Source organism: Varanus komodoensis, unplaced genomic scaffold (assembly GCF_004798865.1).
Source record: "Varanus komodoensis strain SLA01 unplaced genomic scaffold, ASM479886v1 scaffold29_1, whole genome shotgun sequence".
Classification (NCBI taxonomy): Eukaryota; Metazoa; Chordata; class Lepidosauria; order Squamata; family Varanidae; genus Varanus; species Varanus komodoensis.
In genome coordinates, this window is record NW_025335759.1 from 9,814,843 (window position 1) to 9,840,615 (window position 25,773).

General features: G+C 47.7%; 1 protein-coding gene across 1 annotated transcript in view; it reads left to right on the forward strand.

Annotated features, from left to right (window-relative positions):
- POU2F2 (POU class 2 homeobox 2) overlaps positions 1–13,171 on the forward strand; it is a 28,006-nt gene extending 14,835 nt beyond the window's left edge. The window contains exons 6-15 of the mRNA XM_044435082.1: positions 1,311–1,416; positions 3,570–3,661; positions 4,463–4,624; positions 6,167–6,308; positions 6,897–7,045; positions 7,892–8,068; positions 8,819–8,885; positions 9,875–10,046; positions 10,361–10,434; positions 12,678–13,171. Of these exons, the coding sequence (XP_044291017.1) occupies positions 1,311–1,416; positions 3,570–3,661; positions 4,463–4,624; positions 6,167–6,308; positions 6,897–7,045; positions 7,892–8,068; positions 8,819–8,885; positions 9,875–10,046; positions 10,361–10,434; positions 12,678–13,027 (1,491 nt within the window). The 3' untranslated portion in view covers positions 13,028–13,171. The remainder of the gene's footprint in view (positions 1–1,310; positions 1,417–3,569; positions 3,662–4,462; positions 4,625–6,166; positions 6,309–6,896; positions 7,046–7,891; positions 8,069–8,818; positions 8,886–9,874; positions 10,047–10,360; positions 10,435–12,677) is intronic.
- The last annotated feature ends 12,602 nt before the right edge of the window (positions 13,172–25,773 follow it).

Sequence of the window (25,773 nt, forward strand, 5' to 3'; positions counted from 1 at the left end):
AGTCGCTTGCCAGTGCCTCTGCGAACGAGGAGGGAAAGGACCTGCCCGGCCCGCGTCTTCCTCCTCCTCCGTCCGGGCGAGTTCTCGTTCTCGTTCTCATCCTCTCTCCCTTCCTCTCTCCCTCCGCCACCCCTGCTTCGCCCGCCTGGCGGCCTCCTCCCGCACGCTGCTTCTCTGCTGCCGCCGCCCGCCCAGCTTACGGCCCTGATGCCCGCCCAGCAGCAGCTGCTTCTGCAGCAGGCCCAGGCACAGCTCCTGGCCGCCGCCGTGCAGCAATCCAATGCCGCCGCCGCCGCCGCCTCCTCGCAGCAGCCTGGGGCCGAGCTGCCCACGCCGCAGAACCCGCCCCAGACGCCGCAGCTCGCCCTGTCGCAGCCGATCCAGCTCACTGCGCAGGTAAGGCTCGGGGCGGAGCGAGCAGTCTCCCTGTTCCGGGCCGGGCCGGTGCGGCTTCCCAGCACTGCGAGCCCCCACACTCTGCTCCGTTCTGAGGCCGGGCCGGGCCGGACGCGCACGGGAGTTGCCGGAGATGAGTTGACCGCCTGGGCTACGGCGGACGGAGGCACGGTGCTAAAGAGGTTTGGCAGGCGTTATCCTGACCCGGGGGAGACCCTGGCCCTGAATTTCTGGGCTGAGACTTCTCCGCACCTCGCTAGCCTGCTCTTTGCAGGCGTCTCTGGCAGAAGCCACAGTTCTTCGTCGTGGCTTCTGTGCATCACACATATGGGTTGCTTTCGGGGGCTTGGTCACTATTCTCATATAACGCCGGTCCTCTATCAGCTTCACTGGCTCCCAAATGAAGCCCGGGCCCAATTTAGGGTGCTGGTATTGTCCTATAAAGCCCTAAACGGCTTGGGACCAGGATCCCTAAAGGAACGCCTTTTTCCCTATATGCCCACCTGTCCTATAAGATCTGCAGCAGAGGCCCTGCTCCGGGAACCCTCCCTGAAGGAGGTTAGGAGTGTGAACACCTGGAGAAGGACCTTCTCTGTGGTGGCGCCCCGGCTATGGAATGCGCTCCCCAGAGAGGTCCGCCTGGCACCAACGTCATATTCTTCTCAGCATCAGGCAAAGCCCTTTTTATTTTCCTGCTATTTTAATGTTTAATTTTAACTATGTTTTTATGCTCAGTTTGTGTGGCTCATTTGTATTGTATTATTTGGGTATCTCTGTATTTATGGGATCTGAACTGTAAGCTGTCCTGAGACCCACTGGGTATCGGACGGGGTAAAAATCACCCAGATAAAGTAGAACCGGCGTACAGCAGATCGAAACCTGCAGCGTGGGTCACGTCCTCTTTCTCACTCCAGGACATTCAGCAGCTGCTCCAGCTCCAGCAGTTAGTCCTCGTCCCAGGGCATCACCTCCAGCCGCCCGCACAGTTCCTGCTGCCACAGGCCCAGCAGGGACAGCAAGGTAAGGAGGGCTCCTCTCCATGCGAAGAGGTAGGCCGGGCTCAGGCTCTGGCCTGGCAGTTCTCGCACTGCATTCCTCTTCCCCCACAACCTGCAAGCAGGACTGGAAAGGGGTTGCTGTGCTCTGGAGGACGGCAGCACTTGGCCGTTGGCTGGGCTCACCCGGCAGAAGGACCCTCCGTGGGTACCTGTTGCATCGCCTGCAGCCGGCCTGCTTTGCACAGGTGGCTTATTTTTGGGGGAAAAAGCCGCCCTGGCAGCCCACGGCGCGCTCGCTCTCTCTAGGGATTATCCATACTCCAATAGGTGGGTGTGTCGGCCAAGCCCCGGGAAGCCATGGCACCGTGGGATGCGGCCACCAGCGACAGACGCCTGCCACTTGCCGCCCACCCCCTGGCAGCGACTCCTCCTTCACCGGTGCTGCAGAAGCACTTTGGAGGAAGTGCCACTGGTTGCCGCCCTTTTAAACATTATTTTCCAGTCCCTGAGGTCTGTGTAATTGCATCCGTGTTTTTTAAAATTGCCAAAAATTTGTCAGCTTGTCACAAGAGCACAGGCTTTCTGGCCTGTGCAGCCTTACCTGGTCAATTTCTGTGTGTTTCACATGGAGGGCAAGGCAGAGTAGGGAACAGGCAAGGGGACTCGGGAGGTGAATGTGCGTTTAGTTGGCAGGGGCTGGGAGGAAAATAATGCTAAGGAGGAACCCATTTGCGTCACGGCAAAGGACTGAAAAAGCAGAAGTCAGTGCATCAAATATACCTGGAGTTTGCAGGTGTGATTTGCTTGATATCACGCACTGAACTGACCGCTCTCACTGCCCTTCACCTTGTCAAGACTTCCCCAAGCCTACAGCTTGTCCAAAAAAAGGGGATTGAAGAACTCCCTGACTTTTTGTAGTTTTTTTCTGGGGCACTTAACCACAGTGGCTCTTGCAGTCCCTGGACTGAAAGAAAAGAAAACCAAAAGCCAGGTTGCCTTCGGGGGAGTGGGAGGGGGCATCTAAGCAGTGTTGGCGTGCCATCCCTTTCTGCCACCTCTAAAGATTTCTTTAATCTGTCAGGAACATTTTGCAGTTTATTTGGACTGGCAAAGGAGCAGGGAGAGCCCTCGGCCAGTGTGTTGGCATGCCTTGGGCCACTCAGAGAACAAGCTACCTGGGTTTCTTATTCACAGGGGTGGCTTGGTCCTGCCCCTGTGAATAAAAAAAAATGCTTTTCATAAGTGCGAAACAAAACAGGCTGCTAAACTGGTAGTAGCCAAAAGGTCAGTGGAGATAAAAATCTTTTGATTTTGCTTTCTTTTAAATTCAGTGTTATAATCCTTGTTTATGCAAATGCTTATGACTCTTTGAATATGCAGTTTACAATGTATAGCTTAAGAACTAAACTATTTCTTTTAAACAATCGCAGTAATTAAATGTGAAAATAGGCCTCAGTGGTGATAAAGTTACCGGCTTGAAATGTTGCTGCACATGTCTAAACTATGGCTCTTAAAAAGTAGTTCTAAGGTAATTTATACCTGTGATGGTTGCGCTGCTTCATTGTTTTGTTCTTTTTCTTTTTCCTTTTTTAAAAGTCCGCTTTTCTGTGGTCTGAGTAATTCCGCAGGAATACATACAGTGATTTGATAATGTTGCAAACATTCCGAGTGAGTGAGCCAAGTCTGCAGTAAGCATGTACTAGGGGTGTCCCCTAAGAGTTTACACAGATGGACCCCAACCATAACCCTAATCCAGTGCATGGCAGTTCCCCATCCACCCAGTGCAGGCTTCCTCTGTCTTGGGAAGGCCTTTGCATAGCAAAGCTGTGTCCTCAGACAAAGCACCGGCCGGAGCAACCCAGGCCACTGCCGTGAGCTGGGACTCCTCCCTTTGCTCATTCGGAGCCACAGACCTTTCTTGCAAAACGTTCTTTATTGACCAGAGCCTCTTCCAGAAGCACAAACAGCCAGAAGGAACCCAACTGAGTATTTACTTCTAGGAACTCTCCTTACGGGTATGTTTGGGCCCCGTTCTTTCAGGAGGGGCTTTTTGGAAACAAGCATGCCTTCTTTCTTCGCCGTGATCCTTTAGCAGGTCCGCCTCAGGCTTCTGTTATGAGTTCAATCAGAAACGGATGCCGGAGCTGAGCTCTTTTTTTCATGTCCTCCCCACAGGGCTGCTCCCGACACCAAATCTCTTTCAGCTACCTCAGCAAAACCCGGGGAGTCTCCTGCCGAACCAGCCTCGCGCAGGGCTCCCAGCACAGGTGAGTGGGGAAGGGAGCGTAAAATGTGTAAAACGGCCAGTAATGTGAAGAGGAAAACAATGTCTTGCAGATATCCCTTGTTGCCATATCGTGCCCGCTATCTTCCTCTTTTAAAAGTGACTTGCAGCGAACAAACAATGCTGTGACAATAGAACATACCTGAAACAAAACAATATGATCTGAAAGCCAATCCAGTTCCAACAGATCGACAAAATAAAAGATCCAAACTTTTTGGATGTTGGATGCAAAAAGATCCACGCTTTCTTCTAAACAGGCAGGTTTTATACCCTTTTCAAAACCGTAGTAAAGGCGAGGCTTTTTCTCACATTACCAAATACAGAGCACCTCTCACAGCTCAGGAGTTCAGGCCTGAGTCTTTTACTTGCCCATACTGGTTACTTTCGCCATTCATAAAAATAGTTTGGTGTGATTTCTTTCCTTGCTCTGAATAAACAAAACCTTGAATTCCTTTTTGCAGCCGTACATCAGGTTTTTTTTTTAAAGTACTGTCTTTGATGAAATGGCAATTGATGGATGGTGGTGAACAGTAACCCCCATTCCATTTGGTCAGGTAGTGCTATGGATATCCAGAATGTACAATTATAATATTATATATTATAATGTATAATATATAATGCTTAACCCATGAATGTATAATATATAATATTATTTTAATATACAATTAATGTAGTATACACGATACAGTCATATATCGAGATATAATTAATCTGTTATCATTATTCTGCTGCTGCTGCATTGGATTGTGCTGGTGCCATTCCTGTGGCTTCTTCCCCCTCCCAGCAAGTGACTCGGCCTGGCCTCCCCGAGTCCCACCTCGCTCACTCGCAGACGCCCAAATGCCTGGAGACCCCGTCACACCCGGAGGAGCCCAGTGACTTGGAGGAGCTGGAGCAGTTTGCCCGTACCTTCAAGCAGCGGCGTATCAAACTGGGTTTCACGCAGGTATATTTGGCTCAGACTCGGCTGCAGTGAATGAGTAGAATATTGCTTTCCCTCAGGACGGCACTAACTCCTTTTCTGTGAACAACTGCAACATGCAAGGAAAAAAGAATCCCTAGCTCCTCTTTTTTGGCTAGCCCACTGCTAGCAAAAGACAAGAGCTACAACCGTATTGACTTCTTAATGGGAATATAGTCCCAGTCAGTCATGTTCCAAATCAGTTGAATTTGGCCACCTGGTGGAATCATCAAAGCAAATACAGTTGTTCCTGATCTGGCTTTGAATTAGTATATCTTTTATGCACCCCACAAACTTCTGGATGTTGAAAACTTCAGACCTGGCCTTATTTCCAAATAGAGACGCTGAGCTGGTTTGGACATAATGCTAAACTTTGATTTAGGTTTAAGTGCATGAGTTGGATCAACTCAAAGCGAAGCCTCCAGCCTGCATGGTTTCTTCTCCCTTTTCCTCCTCCTGTCTGGCTGGGAGAAGATCTTCTGCAGCATCACTTTTGCCTTGTCATTTCATATGAAACATTGGCTTGCTCCACTAACCAGTCTGCAAAGTTTCTAATTTGAACAGGCCAGGATGTGTGGAAAGTGAAGCGAAACTCTGCAGAGCAGGACTAACTCTGGGTGGGAGAAGGCAGCCATCACAATTCTTAACCAAAAACACCCTTAAAAAAACCTTAATTCTGTGACCTGCTTGAACAGTACAGAATAAGAAAATAAGCAATATGTGCCCATTTTGCACAATTTACTCTGTTTTTGCCTGTCATGGAGAAGGAATGCCAGCAGTTTGATGCCTCCTGAGCGCTAGAAACTGCAGTTCCTCTTCTGATATCGGAGAGGCTAAATATTATAAGCCGTCCAAGACGAAAGTGATGGACAGCCTAGAAATATCCTAAATAAATAAATACAGAGCACGGCTGATTTATCTACTCTGGAATGTGCAGTTACCATCTTCATTGTCAGGTTTGCAATTTGCTTATTGGGATCAGTCCTGGGGGTGGATTGAGGGGACAGGTTGTAGCAGTTTGATGCAGAAAGCAGAGTGCTCTCAGTTCCATGCAGAAAGCCATGCAGAGTACAGCCTGAATGAATGCCTGTGTCATCAAAATGCAAGTTTCCCTGCTCTTCCAGGTGTAGGTTTTCAGGCGAAAATCCATTGATTTTAAACATCAGGAGCCATATTGCTCTTGAGTTTGTATTTTGCAAACAGCACCTTAAATCAAATGGAATGGGAAGTGCAGAGAGCCCACCGAAGACACAGGAGCGGACCCCAACGGATGGGGAAGTCTGCATTTGCTGAAGTGGCCCATCTGTATGTAGTTTAGAGAAAGCATTCAGGGGAAACAGCCTCCTGCACATACCTGTACACACCCCCAACACACCTCACTTCAGAATCTGAAAGGCTGGAAAGTTTGGTCCAGCGGCAGCTGAGCTGCTCTCAGCCTAAAATTCAGGGTTTTGATGGAATCATGAAACAGACTTTCGGTAACAACTCTCCCCCTCCCTCCCCTCCCCCCTCCCCCATCCTGCACAGGGTGATGTGGGGCTGGCCATGGGGAAGCTGTATGGAAATGACTTCAGCCAGACAACCATCTCACGCTTTGAGGCACTCAACCTGAGTTTCAAGAACATGTGCAAGCTCAAGCCCCTCCTGGAGAAATGGCTCAATGATGCTGGTAAGAGGAGGCGGCGGGCCCGGGAGATGCCTGGGGGCTGCTCTGCTGCAGGAGGGCCGGGCCGTGTTTGAGGAGCTCAGGGAGAGCAAGCTGGGCTCTTGCAAGCCCTCGAGCTGGGGTTGTGTGGATGGTGAGTGGGCCTGGAGGTGAGAGAGGAAGAGGTTCAGGATTTGAGGGCTTGTCTTGCTGAAGGAGCTACAGCCAGGCTTGGGTGGTAGAGAGGAAAGTGAAGGATTAACGGGCCCCGAGGAGGTCCTGTGCAGGGCAGGGGGAGCCTAGCTCCATGATCTGCGGCTGGTTCTGATCAGGGCCTGCTTAAGAAGAGTGTGGGGGAGCCAGTGAGTTCAGACAGGCCTTGGGAGAGTTGGTGGGAAGACACCGACCTGGCCAAACTACCCAGGGGCTGAAGGAGAGACTGCTCATTCCAGGCTTTGAGGAAATTCATTTTATAGCCTTGAAGATTTTCAGATTGCCAGAGTTCAGGTTTGTAAGAGGGTAGGAACTAGGCCCAGTTGGAGGAAAATGGAGAGAGTGAAAGTGTCCCAAGCCATAGGATGACGCGAATCAGTGTCTCCTTCCACCTTGCAGAGACAATGTCGGTGGACTCCACGCTTCCCAGTCCCAACCAGCTAAGCAGTCCTAACCTGGGGTTTGATGGGCTGCCAGGCCGGCGCCGCAAGAAACGGACCAGCATTGAGACCAATGTCCGCTTCGCACTGGAAAAAAGCTTTCTCGCGGTGAGGCAGCCTCGGGCCACCCCCTCCCGAAATCTTTCCAAAACAACACCCACTCACACTGCTTCCCAGCCATTTAATATCTGCTTTGAAGTGATGCAATTAAGTATGGAACAAAGCTAAATACCTGGCAGGGTCAGACAATACTTTAAGCCTGTTTACTGAACTCTGGGGGACTGGTCAGGCACAGTGTGAGCCCTCAGCCCCCCCCCCCCCGTTTCCCCCCAGTCTTTCAACCTGTATTCTGTCTAGGAAGGCCTAATGGGCAGAGCCGATGCTTCGCTTCGAACAGTACAGCAGTAGAGTTCTGACGTTCCAGAGTTCCTTAGGAAGGCTTGCAAACTGCCGCCCTGTAGACTTCCCTGCGTGGGGCAGCCTCTGAGGGAGCCGGGAATTCCTGCTAACGGCCCAAGCGATTCCTGAGACCTATTTTCACTTGACAGGAAAGGGAAACCAAAGCTGAGCAAGACTTGCCCATGGCCTTTCAGCAAAACTTTAGCTGGGCTACAATTCCAAGCCAGGTGCCCCAAACCCACGGCAGACTTCTCTGCCGCTTGGTCCCAGAGGATTAGTTGTGGGGTTCAGCTGTGCTTAGTCCTTTAATTCTCTTCAGTTTAACCAATAGGCCAACGTAAACAGCACGTCCTTGCCTGCCTGCAGACAGACAGTCCCACCCGTTCGGTCTCCGATCTGGGTGGCAGCCTGAGGAGAGATCGAACTGTCCGGAAGGAGTGCAGGGCTCCCCCCGCCCCCCCTCCGCCCACGTCCCTGTGCGTCTCATGGCTCTGTGTCGTCACTTGCCCCGGTGCGTTCCTGCCGTCACGCCGGCCTGTCCTTCCGCCGTTTCAGAACCAGAAGCCTACCTCAGAGGAGATCCTGCTGATTGCCGAACAACTGAACATGGAGAAGGAGGTGATCCGCGTCTGGTTCTGCAACCGCCGCCAGAAGGAGAAGCGGATCAATCCTTGCAGCTCCGCGCCCATGTTGCCTGCCCAGGGCAAGCCTCCAGGCTACAACCCTCACTTGGTACAGTCCTACCCATCTTCTCTCTCCCACCCCCCTCCCCACCAACACGTGTTTCCGCAGCTGCTTTATCGTATGGGGCGCCTATTTCAGTGTCCCTCCCTTGCCAGATTGTCACCAGTCCCTCCTACGGAACATGCCACAGTGCCTTCTCCTCCTGTAGCCTCACTCTGTGAATCCCCTTCCCACCCCTGCCTCCACAACAGCCCGGAGGTGAAGCCGTCTGCTCCTCTCCCCTCTGCACGTAACCTGGATCTCTCCATTGCTGTTAGGCATCCCTTCCTAGGCCCCGTACAAGCCCTGCTGTCATCCTTCCCTTCCCTTCTTTGACCTCCCCTATGGTGGCATCTGCTTATCCAGTTCTCTCTCCACGGATGAAGCCCCATGCATGGTGCAAGGCCCACCCGTTTCCTCCTGCTCTCACTACCCCATGTGAATAAAAGAAAGAATGGACTCCTGTGACAGTCAAAAGACTGGAGGGTCGACTCCATCTGGGACATACCTTCTTTCTTTGTCTTCAGTGCTCAAGTTACGACATTTGTGCTTAGCCCCTCAATTGTCCTTTTAAAAGCTTTCCCTGCCCTCTGCATATACACTCAGACCCTCTCTCCCTCCCTCTCTCCCTCCCTGCCTCATACACTTTACTCCTCCTGGACATGATCCCCAGTAGATTAGGTTCCTGGGTTCGGGGAGGAGCCTATTTCTTGGACTCTGTCCACTGTGACAGCCTCATTTCCCACTGCTTTTCCGCAGGTGACCAGCCCCGGCACCGGCACAAGTCTGCCCCTCTCCCAGGCTTCCAGTAGTCTGAGCACAACAGGTAGTTGTCTTTCCTGTGCATCCTTCTAGCACAATTGGCTAATGGGATGCTGAGAACTTAAGATGCTGAGCTTGTCGAGATGGATCGGGGCTGCGGTTGATGTATAGGAATGAGGGGAAGGATGGAACATTTCGAGCAGTCCTTGCTGCCCCAGCCGCCCCAAGATATCTCCTCCTGGGGCGAAGGGAAGGAGGCAGCCTCTGAAGAGGCAGCCGGGGCTCTGGGTCCTCCCTGGCTGTGCCAGGCGTCCTGCCGCCTGATTCCTGGGTTTCACTGTACCACGACTAGCTGCACTGCTCGCTCCATCACCAAACAGCGCCAGTTGCACTCCGGCACAGGATCAGTGCAAAGGCACCAACGTGCAGCTCTTGGCTAGTGCCGATATTTCTCCCACTGGAGGCCATTTCTTCTATTGCTTACCCAGCGCAACATAAGGGGTGGCTGCATCTTACCTGCCATTTCTTTCAAGGGCAGAGGGAAGCATAGCAAAATCATGCTCCTGAGTGGCTCTGGCTGAATCACCATGCATTTCTCTGCTGCCCCTTGAATCCCTTCCTCTAGGGGAGAGTTGGGGTTGGTGGCCTGGACACCATAGTTTAGGGCTCCCCTGCTTGGCAGATTATAAACTGTTTGTTTATTATATTCATATCCCACCATTTTTCTTCCAAGAAACTCAAGGGAGCTCCTTCTCCTCTTACCATAGAATAGTAGAGATGGAAGGGACGAAGGAGGCCATCAGGTCCGACCCCCCGCTGTGGCAGGACACCACGTTACAGCATCCCACTCAGTTAGCTACTTAATCAAGTGAATAAAGAAGGGTTCTCGTTCTCACAACAACAGCCCTGTGGGGCAGGCAGGCAGGCTGAGAGTCTGTGACTGGCCCAAAGACCCTTAGTGAGCTCCATGGCTGAGCAGGGACTTGAACCCCGATCGCCCGAGTCCCGTCCTGCACCCCTAACCGCTGCGTCCTGTGCTTTTCTCCCGGGCAGTTACTACCTTGTCCCCAACAGTCTGCTCCCTGACCCCCAGTCGGACAGCGGTGGGAGCAGGCGGCAGCACCCTCAACTCGGTCACGCCACCCCCAAGCAACAGCACAAACTCCAGTCCGCAGGGCAGCACTCACCCGGCGATCAGCTTGCAGGGCCTGAATCCCAGTACAGGGTAAGTGGCGGGTCTTTGCCCGGGTTCCAGTCACTTGCTGGGCTGGGCTGTGGAAAGAGGACTCCGACCCGGCGTGTCCCGTGGAGGCGGAGGCAGCGGCAGTGGGGAGGGGCTTCTGGGCACCCGGTCTTGCGAGGGGCACCACTTCGGCAAAAGGGTAGGGGAGCTGGACCTCACAGCGGAATCCACGTCGGCTGCTCCCTGAGGGAATTCCTGGCCGCATCCTCCTGCCATGCTCTGGCCGTGCCCCCAAGTATTTCCGCCGCAGGCTGCCCCCGCCCCGCTTTAACCGGCTGCATCTGGTTTGATTTCAGAAGCACAGTGCTAGGGGTGAATGCAGGGTTAAACCCAGCGCTCATGGCCACCAACCCACTGGCCACCATACAAGGTTTGTGAAAAAGCAACCCAGACATGACGCCATTGCTGCCATCCCCTCCACGAGTCTGTCTGCACGAGAGCGCAAGCGTGTTTGCACAGAAGCCGTCTTGTCTGTATGCACGGGCGAGGTCTCTGAGCGTGGGTGGCGTGTGCACGGCATGGAGCGGCTGGAGAGAGCCTGGAGGGGCCAACACGGGGGGGGGGGGGCGTGGTTTGGCATGGGCTGATGGTGAGGTGGAGCCTGCAGCTGGCGCAGTGGTTTAAACCGCTGTGCTGCTGGGCTGGTTGAGCGAAAGGTCGCCGGTTCGAATCTGCACAGCGGAGTGAGTTCCCATTGCTCCGTCCCAGCTCCTGCCAACCTTGCAGTTCGAAAGCATGCAAATGCGAGTAGAGAAAAAGGTACCACTTCGGTGGGCAGGTAGCAGCGTTCTGTGCACTTTGGTGTTTCGTCATGCTGGCCACGTGTCCACGGAGACTGTCTGCGGACAAACGCCGGCTCCCTCGGCCAGGAAAGGGAGATGAGCAGCGCCCCCTACAGTCAGGCATGACTGGACGTAACGCCAAGGGGAAACCTTTCCCTTTAATTGTGAGATGGAGCCTGCAGGTTAGTGCACTTCCTTCGATGTAGATGATGCCCACACGGGTTGCGGCAGCCACAACGTGAAACGAGGACTTCCGCCTCCTCTTACACAGAACAGAGAGCGTTTTCTAAGACGGCACTCGCCACCGTGTATTCAGACAGATGTCTAAGAACCCAGAAATTAGGCAGAACTGTGCATATACACCCTGTGATTAAAAGAATAAAACTCTAAATTCTGTGCCAAGAAAAGCTAAATGTGCAGCCTGCATAATTATGAAAATGGAAGACATCTACCTCTTTTCTCTTTTGGAAGTGCCTCTTCTAAGGGGTAGTTACTGGCAGTAAGCGCTTTACGCTAAAAGCATTGGCATTTTGCGACTTCAGCTTTTTTGACGTTGAACTTGGCTCTTGGGCTGGAAAAGGCTCAGCATTCCTGCTTTGACTTGAAGATACTGGGGCTGGACCAGGGTTGCTGTGTGCAAAACACAGGTTGTACCACTGACACGCGACTCTGCTTTCTCTAGTCACAGGGAGATGTAAGGCACCTGCTTTATTTTAGCTCACTGGACTAGGAAATTGATCAGACTGTATCACCAGCTTTGAGTTTTCCTTTTTGTCCTGATGTGACTGCTTAACGAATTACGAAAAAAAATCCAGACAGATACGGGAAATGGCCAAGGGCACAGCTTTGCAACTCTTTGTTAATATATGAGACAAATGAAAGCCAAATCTCAATAAGCCAATACTGCTTAACTCATCTCCAGTCTGTTCTGATGTGTCAGTCCTTTAGCCAACATTAGATGCCAGATTCATGAAACCCGATTGCCTGCATCATAGCTAGAAGCCATTTTCCGGTGTGTGGCTATTTCTGTCCGTGCACTGCTAATAATAACAACAGTGAAATCAATTCCTCGACACAACAAGGAATTGTCCAGCCACGGCATATGACGGGTGGGCTGGTGTTTAACTTGATGGGTCACAGACTGCGTAGATCAAGCTGCCTTGTTGTGAGCCACACCGGGGGTCCATCTAGTCCTTGCTGGCAGCAGCTCCCCAAGGATGCAAGCAGAGGTACTTCCAGGCGTAAACCCGAGCTCCTTTGAAGTGGAGGTGCAGGACATTTAACCTGGGCCTTCTGGAGACACCGCATATGCTGCGGCACAGAGCTGCAGCTCCTGCTTAGAACTAGGCCTGGCCTAAAACACCAAGGGAGGCCTCCACACGCCCCTTCCAACGTCAGGCATGTGACGCGTCTGGGTGTGGATGCCTGTGAGCCGTGTGCAAACGGGTGCAGAGGTGTGAGAGTCCGGCAAGCCAGTGGAGTCCCCGAGAACCTGCTCTCCTTCCTCCTGAGGTCGTGTCTCCATCCCATCCTCAGCCGACTTATAACAGAAGGCATTGTATCCCATAACATGCATCCTCCACCTCATGCCTGCTCATCATCCATCGTCCACCCTCTCTGCACTCCATGCATCTTTCCGGTTTGCAGTATGCTGGGGGAGGTGGGTATTTGTGTGCTCGGGATGCTGCAGACCAAGGTCCCGGAGAACGTCGGGCGTGCGATGGGCCCTCGAGGGGAGCCACAGCTCCCCGCCGTTCTCCTGGGCCGGCTGCACGTTTGCCCAGCAGCCAGGGCAAAGGTGTCCTAACCATGTTTTTCCCCTCCCGTGCAGCATTGGCCAGTGGTGGAAGCCTGCCGATTACCAGCCTTGATGCCAGTGGTAACTTGGTCTTGGGTACCAGTGCAGGCACGACCGGAAGCCAGAGCATCGTGACCGCGCCGCTCTTCCTGAACCATGCAGGCCTGCCCTTGCTGAGTGCTGCCCCAGGAGGCGTGGGGCTGGTGTCGGCAGCCGCGGCAGTGGCTGCCTCCATGCCCAGCAAGTCCCCCACCCTGACCTCCTCCTCCTCTTCCTCCTCCTCCTCCTCCTCCTGTTCCTCATGCAGTTCCTCCAGTGACGTGGCGCAGACTCTGGGGCAAGCTGGCCCCGGATCCACTGAGCCGGATGCCAAGACAGAATGAGGGCTGAGAAGCACCCCTACTGCCTCTCCTGACACGACGGGGGTGGCAAGGAGTGGACGTACAAAAGACCGACGAGTGAAACCAAAAAAACCAAAACACAAAAAAAAACCAAACTAAGAAATGTCAGCAACAGCCAAACGAAAAACCAACCAAAAATAACCCAAAGCAACCAAACAAGCAAAGCAAAAAGGGACAAAGGAAGAAACCAAAAAGAATTCCCCAAACTTTTGGCGTTGGTTTTGTTTTTCCTTTTTTCTTTTTCCTCTCCAAGGTCAAGAACAAAATGCCTTGCAAAAGGTGATTATCGGTGGTTTATTTGAAATGTTTTTTTTATGATTTCTCTTTATTTCATCTTCTAGTTTCCTGGACAGTTCCAGACAGGAAACAAATAAAGGGGGATAGGTTTTGTTTTGTTTTTGTAGAAAAAGAAAAAAAGAAAAAGAAAAAAAACACCTTTAAAATCCTTAAGGGGAAAATGAATCTCACACCAAAAATCACCAGTCCTAGCTTCACCCAAAGCTTTTTACAGACTTTTCTAACTTCTGTGTCTGGTCGAATGTCTTTCAAAACTCTTTTATTTATTCTTATTTATTCTTTTTCTTTGGGATCCAGAAGGGGTTGGACAGGGAGGGGGTGGGTTGATTTAATTTAGGATCATACTATACAACTTTTTTTCCTTTATTAAAATGTAATTTCCCCTTTTTTCCTGGGTTTTTTAATGAAACAAATGAAAAGTGTTATAATTTAATGGGGATTCTCATTAGATAAGAAGGCTAGGATTTTCAAAGGCAATAATGGGAATTAGGCACCAAGTTTTTATTACAGAATTTGGTTTCCTAATCGATGTCCTGCAATGATTTTTTTTTTTTCACCTCTGCTTGTACTTGATTAGGAAGGGGTGGGAGACAAGGAGCTGGTGTAGGACTCAGCCTTGGAATGAACTCCATGAAAGTTCATAGGAGACAGCAATGTTTGACCAGCTTGCTCGCTCATGCATTCTTAAGTTAGCCCTGCTTGGCTTGAAATGGAGGGTAAGGGGGAATGAGTTTACCAAATTTGCCACAAATATAGGACATCAAATGTTAATGGAAGAGCCTGCTTTGCTAGCCCCATCGACCTGATCTCCCCTTCCTACTCCATGGAAGAGATAATGAATTAGGAATTACTAGCATCAGTCGGGCTACTTCTGGGAGTACAGAAAGTAAATACTCCATCTCTTTGCAGGACAAGAGGCCTTCTTGAAAGTCTCAGTCTTCAGTTTTTTCAGATGGGCAGCACTAACATGTATACATTTTGTTCTATCAGCTTGAACATTTTCTTTGCCAATTTTAATTTTTCTATTGAACTTAGCTATAGTTTTTTATTGATTTCTGCCTGGGGTTAGTATCAGGGGTTGATTTTTGTTTTGAAAACAGGGATGTGTAATTTTTATTATTATTTTTATATCTGTGTTCTGAAAAAAAATACTCATATTCCAGTGCCTGACAAAAACCAAAACAAAAAAACGGGAATTTCAGCATTCTTTACATTTTCCAGAAAAAAACCAAAAATTGATAGATATCACTACAGAAGACAACAAAGTGAAGACCATTGGGGAGTTATAAATAAAATAAAACCACGGAAGAGGGATAAGAACTCCCCCTTCTGTGTGGATATCATAAAGACTCGGAGGTGAGAGAAAAACTTTTAACCAAAAAGAACCAACCAAGTGAACAAAGAAAGCTAAAACAAAAAACTTTTAATTGAAGAAGAAAGGATGAAAACATGGGAATAAAGGGGAAATCTTTACTTTCTCTGGTTAGACAAGTGGCTCAACCGTCTTTCTCTGTCCTGAAAAAAAATACCTCATGGAAAGTTGCGTTGAGAAGCCAAGATTTTATAAATGGCAAAGAGACAAAAAGTAAACCAAATCAAAGGAAATGGGAGGGTGAGGACCCTGAAACTTTCCTCCCAGAAGTCTGGAAAGCTTTAAAAATGGCTTCTCGAAACGCTCTTTTTATTTCTGTTTTTAAACTTCTTTTGTACATTTTTTGTTGATTTCTTTTTTTTAAACAGGTTGGTTTTGTTCTGTTTGTTTAACGTGTTTGAGGGATTTTAGTTGCTGTTTTGGGGGGCTCTTTGAATGTTTGTCTTTATTTTCAACTCCTGCGAACCAAAGTCTTGCTGTTGCAGAGAAGGAAGTTAGCCATGGCATACTGCGATCTGGTAGAAAACAAAAACCAAACAAAAGGACAGCGTGAAAAAAAAGATAAGCAAACAAAAAAGGACTTTGAAACCTTTCTTAAAGGAAAAAACCTCGACCTCATTTTATCTCCTGCTTTTGCTGTGTTATAGCGTTCAGGTGGGTTTGAGATAACAAAAGAAAAAAATACTGTGAAACTTTCCAAAAATGAAACAAACAAAAATAAACAGGAAACACCTAGTTTACAAGACTGACTTGAAAAAAAAGGTTTTTCATCCCATTATGTGCGTGAGTGAGAGAGAACCGGCAAATGATTACCCGTCTATTTTAAGATTCCAATCATGCTGTTCTGGTGGACATTTGAAAAAGAAAAACATATGGGAAATCCAAATTCTTCTTTCTGTCTCTCTCTCTCATGTGCTGCTGAACGTGTTACTAGGTGGAATGTAACTGTTTTAGTGATATTTGTTATTCTTTTTCTTTTTCTTTTCTTTTTTAAAAGAACTTCTTTTGGGGGGTATCTTCTATTTTTTTTTATAGAGAAAACCCTATGTTCTGCTTTATCGCTTCTTACTGTATTAAAAAAGACAAAAAAACAAACAAACGCTAAAGGTTTGCAACAAAAAAAGATAAAAAAGGAAAAAAAACTAAACAAAAATCCACAAAAAAAGAAACAAAAACCAAAACGTGTTTTTTTTAAAAAAAATTGATTCTAGACCAAAAATGACCCTATCTCCATGTGCAGAGTTGAGTGATGGGTGGATGGCACGGAGGGAAACAGTCAAGATGTGGAGCGCAAGCAAAGAAGATGGAAGCCAGAAGCAGCCCCATAAGCTGGAGACAGGTGTTCGTTTCTTCAGAGCTGGAAGTAGCTTGCCTAAGTGATGGCGGTGGGTGATATGGGCAGCTTTGCTTCCTTGCTTTCAAATACCAGCCAATTATTTGACCAGAAGCAACAGCGGATCAAAAGAAACAGGTGGGTGTACATCAGGGAAAGCACTGTGTGTTTCAAATCCTTTCCAACTCTTACAAGCGATCACCTGTCTTCAGCTTACCGGTTGGAGATACGGGAGGTTGTGAATTGTGCAACTGTGGACAAGGTAAGGGCCACCCCACCATCTCCCCCCCCCCCACACTCCTAAATAGGTGACTGTATTTCATGGAGTTTTCTTCAGGACTAGACGGAGAGCTATTCTTGACTTGAGAAGGGAAACACTGATGTTGATTGATTCAGAACAAAACTACCTGGTACTTTAGCCACCGATCTGATGTGACTGAAGGATTGATTGTCCATAACGGACCTTCCCTTTCTGGTCCACATGTTTCCCCAAGTGGCCGATAAGAGAAACAAGATGCTGTGTCCCTCTTTGAAAAACAGTCACACCTCTGGTCTACCAACCTCCCCCACTCCAAGGAGTTTTAGAATGCGGAAGGAAACAAGCTTTAAAGTACAGCTGTAAAACCAAATATTTGCTCACAAGCCTCCGTGCCGGTGCCCAACCGAGGGCTGGGAGGGCACAAGGGAGAGGGGGCAGGCTAGACTCCTTCCCTCCCCTGAGAGTGCCAAGACACCCACCACAAGGCTCTTTGGAGATAGCCCGCCATATACCTCATATACTTTAATGATAAACCAAATAGAAAAGCTTTATTAAGGGTGTGTGCCGGACGGGTCTGTTTGGGGCAGCGGGGATAAGGTGCAGCATCCCCTTTCTCCCCCATGGAGGGAAATCAAGAGAACAGCCTTGATCCCAGGAGATGCGATCCCTTCTCTTAAATTTTTAGTGTCGTTCGATGCCGTGGAGATTCTCTCACTATTCTCGTGGCAAAAGAGTCTCCGCTGGTTGGGCAGAGGACACAAGACTGAACCCATGGAGAAGTCGGAGAGAGTCACGAGGGCAGGACAAAGCTTGATGCGCCTTGTTTACATAAAGGGAGTTCTGCCGTAATGCGACGGGCAGCTCTTACACCAGAGTAAATCGCAGGACCTCTTGACTACAGGGGTCCAAGAGCATGCCAGTGCCAAAGCCCCACTGGGGCACAGTCCCCCTCAACACAAGCGTCCTTTAGAAGCCTTGAGCAAGGGTCCCATTTAAGGCCCTGCTGAGGTTCTCTCCCTTTTTGCCGTTCTGACTGCTGCTCCTGGGTGCTTTCCGTGTTACCACTGGCCTGTATCTGGGTCATGAGAAAAGGGACTCTCACATGATACCTTGACACCAGGGAGGAGTGGGTCAGATGGGCTGACATGTGAGGGATGCTGCACCGGTTCCTGCCTCCTCACCACCCCCAACACGACTGGCCTGTTGCTGTAGCCAACCCGGGAGCAGTGGAAAAATCGTGTGATAACTTTGCCAAAGGTAGTTAGTTCTTAGTATTCAATTTTTTTTAATTTTTAATCTTCCGGGGTCTTATCCTGTCTTGTTAATTTATTTGTAACTGTGGGGCTTAGAAGTGACTTGAAAAAAATTAATGATGATGATAATGTAACAAATATTCTGAGTGATTTTTTAATTTGTTCTTTTATTTGGTTCTGTCGTGGTTTTGTGTTTTTTTTCCCTGTCTTTTTTTTTAAATTAAAAAAAACAAAAACAAAATAAAAATCTTGCAACCAAAGACGAGTTGAAATGGAATCAAAGTCTGTCATGGTGGCTTATAGTGCCAAAGCTGCTGTGGATTATGAGCAAAATGGAAACGCCGTATTCTAAAGATTCAAACATATTCATAAAAAAATCTGATTAACCATGCAGTGTGTTTTTGTTTTGAAAAGGGCTTACTGAGCAGAAGGAGTCGGAGAGCATCCCCAATTAGATTCTTAGGCTACAGTTGATCATGGATAATTCTGGCGTAAGCGTTCAGCATTAGTTAATAAAAGGGATGGTTTTCTTAGGTTCCACTATGTGCTTCCTTGCAGACCGTTTCTGTGGCAGAGGAAGGCCATGCTATCCCCCCGGGCCTGTTTGCATTTGGGAAGGAAGGGCAAAGCTGTTTCTTTCTGGAAAAACAAGAGGGTAAAAACTGTATGGCCTTCCCAATATACACGATTGTGTAAGTTCGGGTCTTGAGTTGTGACAGCACAAGGTGATATGCAGATTAGATTTTCTGATCAAGGCTAAAAATGTCGATTTATTATGGCACCTGGTGTGTGTGTGTGTGTGTGTGTGTGTGTGTGTGTGAAGACAGACTTCCTGTCTTATGACGACTCTTGAAAATACGAAAAGTTCTAAACATGAGGAAGTTGGTCATCCCCTGTTCTAGGCAACACATCATCATGTTCTGGGTTATCTAAGTCACTGTGTACTTTGCAGAGGATGTTCCAGGTGACTCTTGCTTCCGTTGGAAATGTCATGCTTTGATCACTCACTTACCTTTATGTGAATAATCCGGATGGTGTTTCAAATCATTGTATTCTGATGTTTTCTGTGTTTTTTCAAACCTGATTTGTAGCTATTTTTTGCAGTAAAATGCAGTTGTGTCCTTTCCTTCTTAATGGATTCTCTGTGGAAAGAAAAGGGTGGACGGTACTGTGGGAAAATGGAGTGGACAACGGCCCTCTGTAAATTCTGTGTATGGGGCAGGGCAATTTCACAGTTGATGCCTCATCTGGAAGCCCCCTTGATGCAGTCACTGGGGACCAATGCATTGGGCTGGTTGGCCGCCAGTTGGCTAGGCATAGTTAAAACACTGGTATCCTTTGTAGGGTTGGTGTAACCGGAACTCGCTTAGCACGGCTGCGCTCTGCAGTATGGATCTGCTCGGTAACTTTTTCGGTGTTGACCAACCTGGGGAGAGAAATCCCTGTTTCTGTATGGCTCACTTGTGTTGCTGTGTTTTTGGCTCTGTCCCAAGACACCCGACTGCCCAATCGCGCCTATCCAACTTCTTTGTATTTTCTTAACACAGCAAGCTCTCTCCTGAATGTTAATCCCAGCTATGGGTTATTGGCTAATAACAGTGAAGCTTTGGACAGGCTGGTTTCTCACAAAACAAAATAGCACCAGCATATTTGCCTCGTTTCTTGGGTTCTACAAGAGCTTGAGACTTGCTGCAAGATGATGATGATAGATCATTGGGAATCCAGAAAGTCATGGCTCATTACAGGCTGTTCAGATTGGTCTAATTCTGAGGAGCAGCAGGAACAGGAGGTGGGGGTCTGAGGACTCTGACGTTTCAAGGTTACCTAGCAAAGTCTCTGCAGGCAGTTTGAGAACTGGGCTTCTTTGCAAGGGGTGGGCGTGGGAGCAGAGGTGAGGCCCAGTCCTTGACCCTGTAAAGAGGTGGTGTGAGAAATGAGCTGCTTCGTTAGAGCTTTTCTGGTGTTTCTGCAGTCTAGTTTTCCAGCAGCAAGACCCACCCTGAGTCAGAAGCTTTACTGAAAGTGAAGGACAGGGGTGTGGGGGGATTTCTAGTTTGGATTCCACTCTTTATATGGGTAGATGCTTCTTCCTCAACTTTGGCAGAAGGTTATTTGGAGTTCAGACTGTTCTGCTAACAGTTTCGCTTCAGTAAAAGCACCACACTTTTGCCTTGAATTTGATAGAAGGAAAAAGGGGAGGGACCCCCTCATGACACTCCTCCCCAGTGCTTCTGCCACAGCGGCCCTTTCTACCAAGATTTTCTATATTTTATTTATTTATTTATGTATTTAGAAAATTTCTATGCCGCCCCATTCGCCGAAGCCTCGGGGCGGCTCACAAAACATCAATTGAAATATAATACACTAAAAATATAAAACGAATTAACAATATCTGCAAAGCAAGTGCACATACTCAACTTTCTCTGCAGTCAGCAGAAGTAAGGCATGTTAACTGCTGCTGAGAGTGTAAGGAGTTCCTGGTAGCTCTAATTGGCCCAAGATATTTCGCTACTTGACCTGGATCTCACGTAGTTCATCCCTCCCAGTGCAGACCTATTTGGGCACCTTCATGAACACTCATGGCACACCTGAAGCAGGTTTACCTCTCTGTGCTGCATGGTACACCTGGCCCTCACTAGATCTGGGTAAGGTGCACCCATGTTATGTCCTTTGCAAGAATTCGAACAATCATTAGGCATAATAAGGCCCACCAGAAATTGTTTGGTATCTACCAATAGATCATAATCTGTCAATTCCACCCTAGAGGACACTGGAGACATTCAAAAAGAAACTGGGCAGCCATCTGAGTGGGATGATGTGACTTGGTGTCCTGCAACAGCAGGGGGTGGCCTGCATGGCCTTCATGGCCCCTTCCAACTCTACTGTTCCAGGATTCTATGACAAATTCCTTGGAAGATTATTTATTTATTTATTAAAACATTTTTATGCCGCCCCATTCGCCGAAGCCTCGGGGCGGCTCACCAAGATGCTCACTTTAGTAATGCACCAAGTAATTATCTGACCACATTTTGCTTTTCCTTTGGATTGGTCAAATGTAAGGTCGTCAGTTTCTAGACTGAATACGATTTGCACCTCTATAATATCGATAAAGAATGTTAAACTTTGCCCACCTGGGGGCAGTATGTCATCCATTTTAAATTTTATCTGACTCCTTCAAAATGAGTACATTATTCTTTTTTTAAAAAAGAATGGCGTAGGTATGCAGATGGAAAGGAATGGCAACAGCTTCGCTGGGCTTGGTGTCATCCTTTCAACAGTTTGAACACTAGTCACAGGCCAGTAACAGCTATTGTATCGTTCCGTCAGAGTCAGCAGAAAAATGTGGCAGCTGCTAGATTTTCTCTGTCTTTTGGAAAGGTTATGGGACCCCCCCCCCCCACCACCACACACACACCCCAAATCCAGCAATCACAAACTCTGTTTTGGAATTAATGTTGCTTTCTTTGCAGTTCAGTGCCATCTTATGTAAATGGCATCTCATTTAGCTGAATGTGTAATTATCCATACTTTTTTGTTGGATAATTCACCAGTCCAGTGGTTATTCAGATAAATTAAGTTGCACTGTGCATCAGCAAATTCCTGTGTGTTTATCAATACCTGATGCCTTTTTAAATGCCATCATGGAAGGAAATTATAGGAGTGTGCTCTGTTCCTGAACATTATGTATATTCTTTACCATTTCCAGTGCAAATAGATTTTACTCATTAAATCTTCGCATTCGTAAAAGCTGAGTTAAAATGTGTTCAAGCTCGAATTTGTCCACTTTAATAGCTTTAATAGCTGAGCAGAAAGGAAGAAAAAACACGCTGTTGAAGGTTCTTCCTTCCACACAATGTTAAGAGCACAAATGGAAACTTATGAACAGCGAATCGATGAAATTATTTTTGAATCACTGCAGTTGTTTGGAGGGCAAGACAAACTGGTCATTCAGATGCTTTGGTTCAAATGCTTGAAGTGCTCCTAGCACTTCCAATGAGAAGGCGTTGTGCAACTATTCCATCTTTTTCTCAATATATTTTCTTGAAAAAGAAAAGAGAATAAAGACATGTTTGCAAAACTCTGAAAGAGTCCCCATACATGTCTTTGAATGAGCCAGAGCAGTGGTAGTCCTACTGGGAAACATCCTCAGTTTGAACTTACATGATCCTGCACTATTAAAACTAAAATCTAAAATGAAGTATTACAGTTTTGTGTAGGTTTGGCATGCTTGGTTCAATCAGTTGTTTCGGTGCATCCAGATGAATGACGTCATCACACGGATGTCGTTTCTTCATACGGCTTCCATCATTCTTTTGTAAAAAATGAATCTGTAACCACAGTACTGAGCAGTGTAATTGTTGCAGCTAATGATTCTTCTTGATGCTACATTTCCCAAACTTTTCATAGTTTTGACGTGGACAGAGATTAGAAGACCTTATTGCCTGCCATTCATCCACCCTTCAGCACATCTTAACTATCACTGTTCTGGGTGATGCCATTTTATTTATTTGTTTGTTTGTTTGGAGTTTTTATATACTGTCCCAGTCACATAAGCCTTGGGACGGCTTCCAACATAATAAATAAACAATCATATAAATCATACATATAAAATATAAAATCTGGATTCACCCTGGCTGTAAAAATTAAAACAATAAATAATATTAACAATTATTAAAATATTGTTTGAATAAAAAGGTCTTGGCCTGGCGCTGAAAAACAAATAACGACGGCACCAGGCGGACCTCTCTGGGGAGCGCATTCCATAGATGGGGCGCCACTGCAGAGAAAGCCCTCCTCCAGGTACTCACCCTCCTGATGTCTTTCACGGAGAGTTCCTGGAGGAGGGCCTCTGCCACCGATCTCAAGCATCATCAACATCATCACCACCGATTATTAGCGGGTGTTCTTTAAAATCCAACTTTTGAACCTAAAATGCCCCTTTCCTCACTTTGTTCCAGAGAGAACTATTTGGCCTAAATGCAATGAAGGGACAATCCAGCGGGTTGGACCTTGGATGCTTGCAAGCTGCCACACTTGGAAGCTCACGGCCGTCCTGTGTGGAACTGAGGAAGCAGAGGCGGCCACTGGGGAACCAAGGTTCCCAGGCTTCACTCCCTCTCCAAGGCTGAGCTTCTGACCTTGGAAGTGCAGCCAGAGGGGTTCTTTCCTGGCTGGCTGCAAGCAAAGGTCTTGGGCAGGAACACAGAGCCCTGGTCAGGGCCTGTGCTATTTGCCACCTTGGATCTGGGAGTACAAAGGCTACTGTATGGCCCCCTAGATTCTCCCCACAGGCTTGCCCTCCTTTGGGTGTTTCAAAATCTGTTTAAGAAACCCTGCTCCTTTTTCAGTTGGCATAATTTCAGCAATGCATCCCACCCAGTGATTAAATAAGGCACTTTTTCGCCTGCCTTTGAAATGGAAACAGTTGCATGGGGGCACTTAAATTAAAAAAATGCTTTAGTACAAGTTGAACCAATTTAAAAAATCACGTTGCGTGGAGATTTGTCCTATTCCTGCCCACATTCTCATGCCAGACCTGCTACTGTAATGGGACATGATGGGGATGTGTGGAGAAAATGCACATTCCGTGCAAACTCCAGGGCATGGATGTTTCTGCGTAAAGTGAGGAAGCATCTCATGCTGAAGCAGCATTCCCACTATCTTGCAGTACCTAAGAAGGTTTTGCAGGGAACTGGCTGTGCAGGGTGAAAGCCAAAACTCACACATTGCTTGCTTCTGGAACAAGAATATAAAAGCTGCTCTACTGGATCAGACCAAAGGCCTATTTAACATTCTGTTTTCCCACAGCGGTCAGTCGGTCGCCTCTGAGAAGTCTACAAAGAGGAGTGCAAGGGGTTCTCTCTCTTCCCAGCAACCCATATTTTTCCAGTGTTCCTAGGGGTAGCATATAGCCATAATGACTATCAGCTATAAATAGTCTTGAAGTCTTTCTGCATGAGGCATTTATTGTGTGTTGTACTCATGATACTTTATGGGCTTTTTAGACAAAATCGTGATCTTCCAATTCTGCTTTTTCAGAGCATTTTCCTTTTTAAAAAATTAAAAAACACTGTATTTATTTCAAAGGGGGACAATTATGCTAAGCCTTGGTGTGCATTGAAGTATCCTGCTACAAACCTATTTGTAGAGCTCAGCTCTCAAATTCTGCAATGAAACTGAAAACAGGGAAAGCAATTAACATTCTCAGGCAAAGAGTTCTATAAATTTGTGTAATTATAACATTTCACTTTTTCCTCTTGTGAGGAACCCAAGGCAGCTTGGATTGACCCTTGTGAGGTAGGTTAGGCTCTGAATGGGTGGCGGCCCAAAGCCACAGAGTGCGCTTCATTCTTCATGAAAGAAGAAGACGAACTGTGCAAGCTCCAGGAATTTGAGGGATGAGGCAAGATGGCCTCAATGGGACCCTCTCACGGGACCATTGCCGGTAGAACTTCCCACAGAAGAAGGGACAGTCCAGCTCCAACAAAGGCCTGAGATAATATGAATTCACAGTCTAGTTTGGTTTCTGGCACAGGTTCATTCTGGGTTGTCTGGACCTCTCGCTTATTACCATGGCTCCTACTGGCCCTTGTTGTACAAAAGCAAAGCACATGCAGGATATGAAAAAAAAAACTTCAGTATCAGCATCATAGTCAAAACCGATGCCACATTATGAAAATCAGGCTGAGAAGGATACTTTTAATTGATGTTATATTTAACTAGATTGCTTCTCCTTCATGTTAAGAAAATCATAGGCCCTAAGCTGAGGCCTTGTTAGTCTGTTCAAGGATCCAACTTTGTTGAAATGACCTTGATTTCCATCATTCAAAAAAAAACGAATGGAGTGCAAGGTTAAGCACGGATTGTCTCGATTGTTTTTCAAACTTTCCTTGGTGCTTGTAGACCAGGAATGGATCAGAGTTTGAGAAATGTTGATCTGGATTGTCAGGTTGATAAGAAGAAAAAATCAGGCTGATTTGTTCTTGACCCTTTCAGGTCAGCCCATGAAGCCTTTGTGGTTACATAGAGAGACTTGTTTTGGAAGCCGCCCCGAGGCTTTTTGTGCATGGGGCGGCATATAAATGTTCCAAATAAAATAGAATAAATAAATACTGTGTTTTAGCAGTGAAAGAGGCGGCTCCAAGGCTCCATTCAGAAGCCGACGACCTCTGTGGTCCGAGAGAGGGTTGTGGCCCATAAACTTGATGGAACACAGAGCTTGAGGAGATCCCTTGTTCAACGGGACAGGCCATGATGGATGATACAATGCTGAGTCCTCAGGTATGGTGGATTCAAACTGCAGCTGAGGCCAGGGTTGCGATCCCTCAGGTCCCATTCTTTCATGAGAACAACCTGAGAACATCCTTCTTTTATATTGTTTCTATCCCAACTTTATTGCTGAAAGTTCGGCGTGGCAGTTCGAGACCAAAAGACCTTCTTGCGGTCTGGTATCCTGTTCCCAATGCCAAGCAGATGGATACTTCTAGAAGATTCTGGAAGTGCGCATGTTTGGCATAAAAAGCAACAGCACTCCAGGTCTGCCTTTCCCCATTTATTGCATTCAGAGCTGTTCTTGCCCTCTGACTATTGGGGCCCCCTTTAGCTATGGTGACGCTCAGGCAAAATCTTTCTGCAAGATTGTTCAGACTGAGAGGAATAAGCCAAGCTGCTAACATCATGCTGGCCTTTCATGCAACCTGGTCCTACATGCTTATGCAGAGAGAGGTTCTCCAAATCCCACTGGCCTTCCATGCTGCTGCTCCAGTCGCTATCTCTACAGGTATATCGTGTCCAAGGAAGACCATAATGCACTAGCAGTGTTGCCCAAATGGTGTGTGTGGTCCAAAATTACACAACAGGGTGAAGGTTTTTAAAGTTTATTCTCAAAAACAAATGGGTGCCAATGAATCATTCCTGTATGGGACACCTGAGCCTTCCTCAGGGTGTCCCCTTTTATACATTTGTCCATTAAAGGATTACATGTAGCACAATTAGCACTTTCTAATAGGTTATAGGTATAGTTACAATGGTGTGACTTCCCCCCTTGCATATTCAAGTAGAAAGAACATGTTTCAAAGGTGGGAGGATTGTCCCTCCAAGATGGAGGACGGGGTGTTATGCCGAAGTTAAGAATGAATGTCTCAATTGCGCTTTCCTTCTTGCTATCAGACATGTATCAGTTGGCCTGCTTTGAGGTACTGCCTGAACAGCTCA